Source organism: Chiloscyllium plagiosum, chromosome 16 (assembly GCF_004010195.1).
Source record: "Chiloscyllium plagiosum isolate BGI_BamShark_2017 chromosome 16, ASM401019v2, whole genome shotgun sequence".
NCBI classification, from domain to species: domain Eukaryota; kingdom Metazoa; phylum Chordata; class Chondrichthyes; order Orectolobiformes; family Hemiscylliidae; genus Chiloscyllium; species Chiloscyllium plagiosum.
The window spans coordinates 28,554,746-28,565,019 of NC_057725.1; the positions used below are offsets into that span (position 1 = coordinate 28,554,746).

General features: G+C 39.7%; 2 protein-coding genes across 7 annotated transcripts in view; one reads left to right on the forward strand and one right to left on the reverse strand.

The window, feature by feature from the left end:
- LOC122557719 (endoplasmic reticulum-Golgi intermediate compartment protein 2-like) overlaps nt 1-9,325 on the forward strand; it is a 64,629-nt gene extending 55,304 nt beyond the window's left edge. For 2 of the 4 annotated variants that reach the window (XM_043705626.1, XM_043705628.1), the window contains one exon: nt 9,231-9,325. The gene's annotated coding sequence lies outside the window, so the exon portion shown is untranslated. Of the gene's footprint in view, nt 1-5,800; nt 5,884-9,230 lie in introns of those variants that run through there. The other 2 variants (XR_006313923.1, XM_043705627.1) reach the window with 2 other exon arrangements.
- The window catches only part of far1 (fatty acyl CoA reductase 1), a 96,260-nt gene continuing 86,495 nt past the window's right edge, over nt 510-10,274 (reverse strand). For all 3 annotated transcript variants that reach the window (XM_043705625.1, XM_043705623.1, XM_043705624.1), the window contains exons 11-12: nt 7,684-7,811; nt 510-3,573 (exon numbers count right to left, since the gene is read on the reverse strand). In XM_043705625.1, coding sequence (XP_043561560.1) covers nt 3,411-3,573; nt 7,684-7,811 — 291 coding nt within the window. In that variant the 3' untranslated portion in view covers nt 510-3,410. The remainder of the gene's footprint in view (nt 3,574-7,683; nt 7,812-10,274) is intronic.

Here is a 10,274-nt window from a genome sequence, read left to right on the forward strand (position 1 = left end):
CTTGAGGCTGTTCTTGTTAGAGAGAAGAAGGTTGAGAGGTAACTTAATAGAGACATACAAGATAATCGGAGGGTTAGACAGGGTGGACAGGCAGAGCCTTTATCCAAGTATGGGGACGGCAAACACGAGGGGACACAACTTTAAAGTGAGGGGAGATAGGTATAAGACAGATGTCAGAGGTAGTTTCTTTACTCAGAGAGTAGTAAGGGTATGGAATGCTTTGCCTGCATTGGTAGTAGATTCGCCAAGTTTAAGTGCATTTAAGTCGTCATTGGACAGGCACATGGACATACATGGAATAGTGTAGGTGGGATGGGCTTCAGATTAGTATGACAGGGCGGCGCAACAGAGGGCCGAAGGGTCTGTACTGCGCTGTAATGTTCTATGTTCTATGCCCGTCATCTTTTAAGCAACTCAGCTTTAAATGTTTATTGGGCAGGGTTGCACGGAGAGAAGCAGCAAAATGAACTACTAATTTAAATAAATAAATAAGTAAATACTCCAATTGCTTTTGGTTCTCAAAGGCACCCATTTAATTTTCCATCCATAAATCACTGTAGTTGTACTGCAAACTGTGACACTGACACTTGTCCATTTTTCATACAAACAGTGTAAAAAATATGAATGCTGCCATCGCAGTGTAGCATTTTTAACATTGCTTTCAGAATGAAAAAAGTTTAAATCTGAGTGCACAGAAAATCATTTTCCTAAAATTAATTCCAATACAGATTTAACCTTACTGGTACACCAGCTGATAACCAATAAATAATAACTATTTTGATTACAAATGTCATCTATTGTCCTCTGTAGAAACATTCACTAAAAAAGTCATTATTATTTAAGGCAGCCAGCCACACAATGCACATTGAAGTACTATTTTTACAACTTTTTTGTTGAAGAGCACAGCAAAAGCCTGTGCCATTTTCACACACCAGCTCCCTTCCCCATGCATTGCTGCAAATTTACTTTAAGTGTCGTCTACAGACTAGTCCAGGAGTCTTCAACAATGATCCCCTGTAGATCATGTGTCTTTTAAGAAGAAAGAGATAGCAGCACAACGTCACCAGCTTCCAGTTAACTAAAGCGAAAAGGACATTCGCTGTTTACAAAATGTCTTATTATATTTTTCTTTCTTACAACCACATAACGTGAGGCTTGAATTTCAGTTGTAAACACTGAAAGTGACAGACACTTACACATGATAAATTTAACTAGGTGCTGGCTCCTACCTTGGAGGTTCGGGAGGTGGTAGTGCTAATAAGGGAGTGGTGTGGAGTGGGTAAAGAGGACAGACGTTTTGCTGCAGAAGGCAAACAACATTCTGAAGACTGTAACATTTCATAAAGTTTTTTTTTTTACACAGTTTTGACGTCCAGCCATTCCTTCCTCACTCAAGGCAGAGATGCTGAGTAACCAATTAACATTTTTGCTGCAGTTTATCAATGTAGTTCAGCAGCCAAACTACTCATTGCATTCGTCTCATGCTTCATAAGCAAAGGAAGAAGCAACTTTGTAACAAGTTACTGGGGACTTCCATCAATAAGCATATCTATGCCGTCAAATTTGGTGCATTTCTTTAAAAATAACTACAATAATGATGAGACTGCATAAATGGGAGTACAGTATTGTGAATTAAAGACTGGCAGTTTGGGTCTTGGCTTCATTTAACCTCTTGCCATTAATTTGAAACAGATCATCTTGATTTTTCAATATAAACATGAGAACCTCAATGCCATATTTCACTCAACCAAGCACCAGTACCAACGACTATTAATTAGTAAGGTCAAATGGTCAATATTGTAGGTTAAGAGCTGTAATCACACCAACATTAAGCGCATTGTTATAACCATAGAACAACTTGAAATGTGTCTATGTCTTAGTTTAGTCGGGCAGAGGCCAAACAATGCCCACAAATAAAACTAACTATTTGGATCATTTCTATCAGCAAGATTACAATCGTCATGAAGATGCAAAAGTTAGAGAGAATATTCACAGCTCAAGTTTTAAAAAGGCAACCTGTAACATAATTCCAAAAACATTACACTTTACTCATTTCCACTTTTATACCAAAAGCAACAATGCCACCATCCCAATTGGAACAATCAAAAGGAAAATGGCAGTAAATTGGAGAGAGTAAATGAAATTCTCCCTCACATCTTCAAAAATCTTCAGCAGAACCACCCCTGTAGTGCAGGGAAGTCAGGCACATTCTCGTAACCAAATAAGAGGGATTTCCCTGCTCCCCAAGTCAAGGCAAACACCATTAATTTTCCTAAATGTTATCAAAATCCAACTAATTATACATGACTGCAGAGATCATACTGTGTTAATTCACCAATCCCATTTATCTTTCAGGAATGTTTACAGGTAGCAGTTAGCTTCAATGTTCCAATAAACCCAATTCCCTAAATCAATAATTGTTTGGAAAAAGGTGAAGGTAGAAGGTAAAAACTGGTTTCAGCCTGCGGTGTGAAATGGATGACCGCAAATCAACTGTTCCTTTTGCACTCTGATAGATTTTATTTTCTATTGAAACCAAACCCATCCGTACCCTTTCCCAACAAATTTGCTTCTTACTCAGCTATTCGGTTACAAATTCCAGAGTTTACACACACTGTCCCAATTTCTCAGAATGGTAAAGGATTATCCTGCAGGGCACTGCTGCAGTAAGTATGAACTCAAGTTACCTCTGATACCTTCTGTTAACTACACCCCTCCCAAGCGGATTGCAGAATTTCATGGCTGGAGCTTGTTTACCAATTAATTATAGCATTGTTGCTTTGTGCTCAGTTCAGCAACAGCAATCAGTACAATTATCACTGAACGATGGGTGGGGTGAGGAAGTTCAGTGACATGGCTATCACTCAAGTTGATAAGTAAACAAAGGCAAATTCAAACCTCAATTTGACTGGTCATGAGGTTTTTGTTTGTTTCACCATTGAATTTTATGCCAATTTTTATGCCCTAACCCATTAACCAAAAGGGAAGTTGATAAAGCCAAACTGAACATGCACTGAGTAAATCAGCATTTACAGACAAAGTCTACTTGCAACAGGACATGTTTCATAAACTTTCCATAAAGAGACAGAGATGACTAACAGAAATTTGAATACAGTTATTCAATGGAAACAAATTAACTTGTATTCCCCTTATCATTCTTTCCTCAGTGTAAAGCTTATTTCAAACCTTGAAACTGATTTCTTTTCACTGTACTTCAGTGCATTTCTGTATTTTTAAATGGTGCTAGATAGCCGACCCAAATTATTATAAAGTAGCTTTAACAAATTACATACATGACAAAATATAACGAGATACAGATTTTTCATTTCATACAAACATTAACACAAGGGTTTATCAATGTCCAGTACAGCTATCTATAATGCATAGGTGACTGAGTGCACGTGGTTCTCTCAGTATCTCATGGTACTAGATGCCCGAAAGTAGGACAAAAACTTATAGCACAGGCTGACCACAAAGTACCAGATGTTCCGTGCCATCTGCGATCTTGCGATGAAAATTCTCCAGATCAGGACAACCAGGATAGTATTGAATGCATAGCGAATATTTCTCAACCTACAATTTAAATAAACAGAGTTTCTTAGGCTTACTATACATGTATATTTTATCATGGCTTAGAATTAATCCAGACTAACGCCAACATTTATCTCAAAATTTAAAATGAACAAGAGTGCATTGGAAAGGACGATATGACCCCATCTTCTAATTTAGCGATGAGCAGAGATAAAGTGAACAAATTGATTTCTTAAAATTCACTCTTTGAGCAATGTTTGTAAAGGTATATATATTGATTATCCCTCACTGCCTTCAATTAATTGCCTATGCAATTGTGAAGGACACATGGCATCACAAAGATGACTTCACAGAAGTGTTACAGCACAAAAGGCTCTTTTGCCCATTGTGGTTGCACCAGTTCTTCAATGAGCATCATGACTTAGTGCCATTCTTTACCTTTTCCCCATACCTTGGCACGATTTCTACTTAAATAATCACCCAATACCTTCTTGAATGCCTCAACTGAATCTGCCTCCACCATGCTTCTAGTGCATTTCAGACCAAATCTTTTATTTTCTCATTACGTCTTTTGCAAATCACTAAATCTGTGCCCTCTCACTCTCGATTCTTTTGCACGTGTAAATCCCCTTTATGGTGCCTATTCAACTTTGATCCTCATTTTATCCCTTTTACTATTTATATGCCTAAAGACGGCTTTGGGAATCTCCTTTATCTTCGTTGCCAGTTTTCTCAGAACTCCTCTTTACTTCTCTAAATATGCTTTTCCACTTCCCCTCCAACTCTTCTGCATTCCTCTCGGTGCACAATTCTGTTTTCTACCTGACACCTGTCTTAATTTCTATCTCATTTGTAATCTAAAGGGCTCTGCATTTGTCTGAGTGTTCCTTTTTGAGGGAATATACCTTGACTGTACCCAAGCCATCTCTCCTCTTTTAAAGTTTTTTCCAACAAATTTTAATTCGAGTTTATCCTGCCAAGCTCTATTCTTGACTGTTGAAATCAGATCTCTACCAATTAATTTCTCTTATGCTGGATGGATCACTGTCATTCTCCATCATCCTAAACCACACAATGATCGCTGTTTCCTAAATGTTCTCCTGATAGTCCAGCAGCATTTCATTTCTTGTTGGACTACACACTGCTGCAGGAAATTCTCCTGAACACAATCTCAGAACTGCTACTCTTCACTGCCCCTTACACTACCAGCATCCAGGCCATGTTTGGATTATTAAAGTCCCTCATTACAACCACTATAACATGGTATCTCTCTGCAATTTCCCGCAGATATGTTGCTCTCCATCCTTCATACTAGGTGAAGGTGTATCGACTGGAAAGAGCAATGTAACTGTACTTTGTTCCTTAGATCTCGCCAAATTGTTTTGGTCTTTGAACACTCAAAATCATCCTCTTTCTTCAGGGCTACAATACACTCCTTAACCAAACCCGCCACCCATTTTTCTTCCCTTCCTTGAATACATTTTCTGAACACCCAGTACCAAGAACATTTAAAATCCAGTCTTGCCTTTGCTGGAGCAAGGTCTCTGTTCTCGCCACACAGTGTTATATTTCCATATTTCAATCTGCGTTCTTATTATTTCGCAATCTTGTTTGTTATGTTCCATATTTCCTGGCCAACATCCGTCTCAGGCTTGCTGCAATGCTCCTGTGAAGCACAGCGTGAGCTGGAAGAATAGCACCGAAGTTTCCACTTGGGAACCCTGCAGCTTCCATACTCAGTATCGAGTTCAATATTAGGGTCTGAACTCCATGTCCTAATCCCCTACAGCACACACAAAGCCTTGTTATCACAAAGTCTGCCGCTACACACCACCTATTGTTAGCCACGAACAATCCTCAGTAACATCTATTCACCCTCCCAGCCATCTCATTATCGACTCTTTCATCTGTCCAACTGTTTTTCTCTCTCTTTAGGCTCTATCCCTACCTATTATTGTTTACTCCTTACCCTCTCCCCTCCCCTATCTTCTGCATATAAACCACCATTTTCCTGGCTAGCATCAATTCTGAGGACGGCTCACTGGACTCGTAACATTAATTTTGATTTCTCTGCATTAATGCTACCAGACCTGCTGAGCTTTTCCAGCATTCTGTTTTTGTTTCCGATTTACAGCATCAGCAGTTTTTTCGGTTTTATGTTCTATTTCTGTATTCACTTGCTTGTAACCCTACAGTCATAAGTGGCAGTTATTACATTTGAAGTCTTGCTTGCTAATTTTCTACCCAGTTCCTTAAATTCTGATTACAGAACCATATCCAAAATTATTGGCATAATGGACAGTGAAAATTACAAAGAGATCTTGAGCAAATGGGTCAATGGGCTGAGGAGTGGTAGGTGGAGTTTAATTTGCATAATTGTATCACGAAATGCAATACCTCACAAACACAGACAGGAGTTGTACACTTAATGGTTGGGCCCTGAAAAGTGCTGTATAACAGAGAGACGTAGGGGTTCAGATATGTAGTTCTTTGAAATTTGCATGAAAGGTAGACTGTGATTAAGAAGATGTTTAACACGCTTGCCTTCATTATTCAGATTTTTACTTACAGGAGTTGGGATGTCATGTTAAGGTTGTATAGAACATTGATGAGGCCTCGTCTGGAGTTCTGGTCACCCTGTCATAGGAAGGATATTACTAAACTGAGAAGGTTCAGAAAAGATTTACCAGGACGTTGCTAGGAATGGAAGGTTTGAGACATAAAAATAGACTGGAAAGGCTGGGACTTTTTCATTGGAGTGTAGCAGGTTGAAGAATGACTTATTGTGGTTTATAAAATCATGAGGGGCATGGATAAGGTGAACAACAAGGATATTTTCCCTGGGATGGAGGCGTTCAAAACCAGAGGGCATATTTTTAAGGTGAGAGGAGAAAAATTTGAAAATGGACACGAGGGACAACTTTTTTTAAGACATGATTTGGAGATGCCGGTGTTGAACTGGGGTATACAAAGTTTAAAATCACACAACACCAGATTATAGTCCAACAGGTTTAATTGGAAACACACTAGCTTTCGGAGAGCTGCTCCTTAATCAGGTGGTTGACAACCACCTGATGAAAGAGCGCTAATGTGCTTCCAATTAAACTTGTTGGACTATAACCTGGTGTTATGTGATTTTTAACTTTTTTTAAACAGAGTGGCTCGTGTGTGGAATGAACTGCCAGATGCTGATACAGTTACAATGTTTAAGAGACATTTAGGTAGGTTCATGAATAGGAAAGGTTTAGAGGGATATAGACAAAGCGCAAGCAAGTGGAACTAGTTTAGTTTGGGAATATGGTCAGCACAGACTGGTTGGACCAAAGGATCTGTTTCCATGCTACATGACTCTATATCCCTCTTCCTACACAAAATATTTGTACCAACGTGGACCAGAAATTTGAGCCATTCACCCTCCCCTGAAGAATGTCCTGTAGCCGTAGTGAAAATGGAGGCACAAGATACAAGTTTAACTATGGCCCTATTGAATGGTGGCTGGGCACTCTCCACCTATATAGTCCAGATACCGTCACACAAGTAAACCTACAAACTGATCATTAACTTTGTCCATTCTATAAACGGCATTTGAAAGAGGGGAAATTGAGAACAGAAACTGACAAGAGCCTGAGAGATGCAGAGTATAAAAGGTGGAACAACTGGGGGAGGGGCCTGAAAACATACAAGCCAACAACTGTGTATCTTTTTGAGGTGGGATGGAAGCAGGAGTAAAGCATAACTTAAGGTACCAGTGTGAATGGAATGGTTGCAGGGAAAGAAAGAGAGAAGCCAGAGGTGGCACTTTGATGGTGAGAAAAAAGATTGTGGGATGCCTTCCCATAGTTAATCCAAGTTATTCAGGATATGGTCCACTTACAAGTTTTCCAAATGGCATAGTATTTTATGGCTGATATAGAACATACAAAGTTATTAAACCATTATGTCTTGTACAACTGAATTGTGGTCACACGTGCAACTGAAAATCAGAGAATGACCAGCATACTAATACAGCCATTTAAACTAAACAAAGTGTAGGCTCTCATTTCTTTTTTAAACAAGGCCCTGAATTAGATCCTTTCCCTTTGCATCACACTTCTCACAATGCAGGAGCTACAATTTTAGTTGCATACATTACACTTCACAAAGCCAACATACTTAATCAGATGCTTCCTAGCAGCAGGCAGTCCAGACAGCTCTTCATTTAGCACATATTTTTTGGTTCCCATACAGTAGTTCTCCATGTACTCTGCCCAGTGGAGCTGTCTTACATCAAAGTTGAATACCTTAAAAAGAAATAAAAACACAATTCTTAGTAAAACATTGTGTAAACAGATGAGAGATGCATTGAAGCAACTCAGCCAAATATGAACAGCTAGCGGGTAAGCCAAGAAATCTTGTGAATTACCAAGTAATTACATAAATTACCAAATCAGAAGTCTCTGGAACAACTATTAAAAATAATCTGCCAGGGCATTTTAGATCACCGTACATTTGTTCTTCAATCTAAGCAGATGTTTCACACAAGTTGAGCTTCACAAAAAAAAACTTAAAAATCACACAACACCAGGTTATAGTCCAACAGGTTTAACTGGAAGCACTAGCTTTCGGAGTGTTTATCCTTCATCAGGTGGCACTCCACAACCACCTGGTGAAGGAGCAGCACTCCGAAAACTAGAGCTTTCAAATAAACCTGTTGGTCTACAACCTGATGTTGTGCGATTTTTAACTTTGTACACCGCAGTCAACACCAGCAACTCCAAATCCTGACAAAACAAAACTACACATTTAAAATATTTCTATTAGCAGAAGGATCAGTAACCAGTAAGGAAATGGATTCTTTTAAAAAGTGAAACACAGGATGCAGTTATGATCTGAAAGCATTTGCCTTTAAGGAGGGGTGAAAGCATATTCATCTGCTTTATATTCATCATACTCAGAGCATATACCTCTGAAAGGGAATTAGATAAATACTTGAAGCGAAGTTTGCAAGACAATGCAGCAAGAGGAAGAGAAAATTGAAAAAATTGAACATGTCTTTCAAAGAGCTTGTGCTATAACGTTACATAATCAGTATCCAGATTGACTCTATTTCCAAAGGTGAAAATGAAAAGTAATAAGTAGGGAGCAAGCCTGAACGACAGTACAAATTGGGATATCTGCAGCAATGCACTGCAATGCTGCATCTATTTTCTGTAAAGCACAATTTTACATACACACACACAGTTGAATGCGAACAAGAGAAAATACTTGTGTTTCTTGAACAGCATCGGAACAACAGCACAGACAAATTGGGCCAAAATTTGTTAGATAAATTCGATTCGATTCCCAAGAGGTCCACACCGATTCTCCAAAGAGTAACCCACCAGACCCATTCCCCCACTCTGTATTTATCCCTGACTAATGCACCTACCACTATGGGCAGTTTAGCACGGCCAATTCACCTGACCTGCACATGTTAACATAGCAGAGATATAATTGTACATGAGTTCAAAAAGAGTTAAACTGAGATAAAATAGTGATAAAATATTTAAAGTAATGTGAAAGCACGAAATCTGAATTGAAAACAGAAAATGCTAGAAACATTCACCAGGCAAGCAACATCTGCAGAGACAAAAAAGATGTTTCAGGACAATGAACTTTCATCAGATTGGAAAAAGATTTATCCTGAATGCTAAACCTACTTTTTTTTTTACTTTTGACAGGTTCTGCTTGACCTGGAGTGCCTCCATCATTTCCCATTTCTGCTTCCAAAAGTACTTAATTAGCAGTAAAACACATTAGGTTGTCCCGACTTCATGAAAAACAAAATAAATGTAAGGCTTGCTTTAAAAACATTTGTTTGAGACACCAAGACTGGTTGTACCTCCCCAATCACAAACACCGTTCTATTCTGATAAGTGGTGCAGAAGTAGTAAGGCTAAGTTTTTTATTCTAAACAAATGCTGGATCACACAAATATAGCGTATTTAGAGTAACCCAGGAGCCCTTTGTCACCAGAAATAGTTTCATAGTGCCATTTTCCACTTGGAAATGAATGCTGATATGACCAAGTGAACCAAACGGGCTGAATACTGGTATGTATGCTGCTAGGAGACATCTGAAGGAGCCCAAGATGGATCATCCACTTGGCACTTCTGGTCAAAAATAGTTGTGAATGCCTCAGGCTCATCTTTTGTGCTGAGGTGCTCAGGTCCCCCATTACTGAGGATGGAGATTTTTGTGGACCATCATCTTTCAATGAGCTGATTAATTGTCCACCACTATCAATAGCTAGACGTGATAGGACTGTGGATCCTGGATCAGTGGTGCTGGAAGAGCACAGCAATTCAGGCAGCATCCGAGGACAGGCAAAATCGACGTTTCGGGCAAAAGCCCTTCATCAGGAATAAAGGCAGAGAGCCTGAAGCGGGGAGAGATAAGCTAGAGGAGGGTGGGGGTGGGGAGAGGTGGCATAGAGTACAATAGGTCAGGGGGGAAGGAGATGAAGGTGATAGGTCAGGGAGAGAGGGTGGAGTGGATAGGTGGAAAACGAGCTGGGCAGGTCGGACAAGTCCGGACAGGTCAGGGGATCGAGTTGCTGGAGGTTAGAAGCTAGGATGAGGTGGGGGAAGGGGAAATGAGGAAACTGTTAAAATCCACATTGATGCCCTGGGGTTGAAGTGTTCCAAGGCGGAAGATGAGGCGTTCTTCCTCCAGGCATCTGGTGGTGAGGGAGCGGCGGTGAAGGAGGCCCAGCACCTCCATAT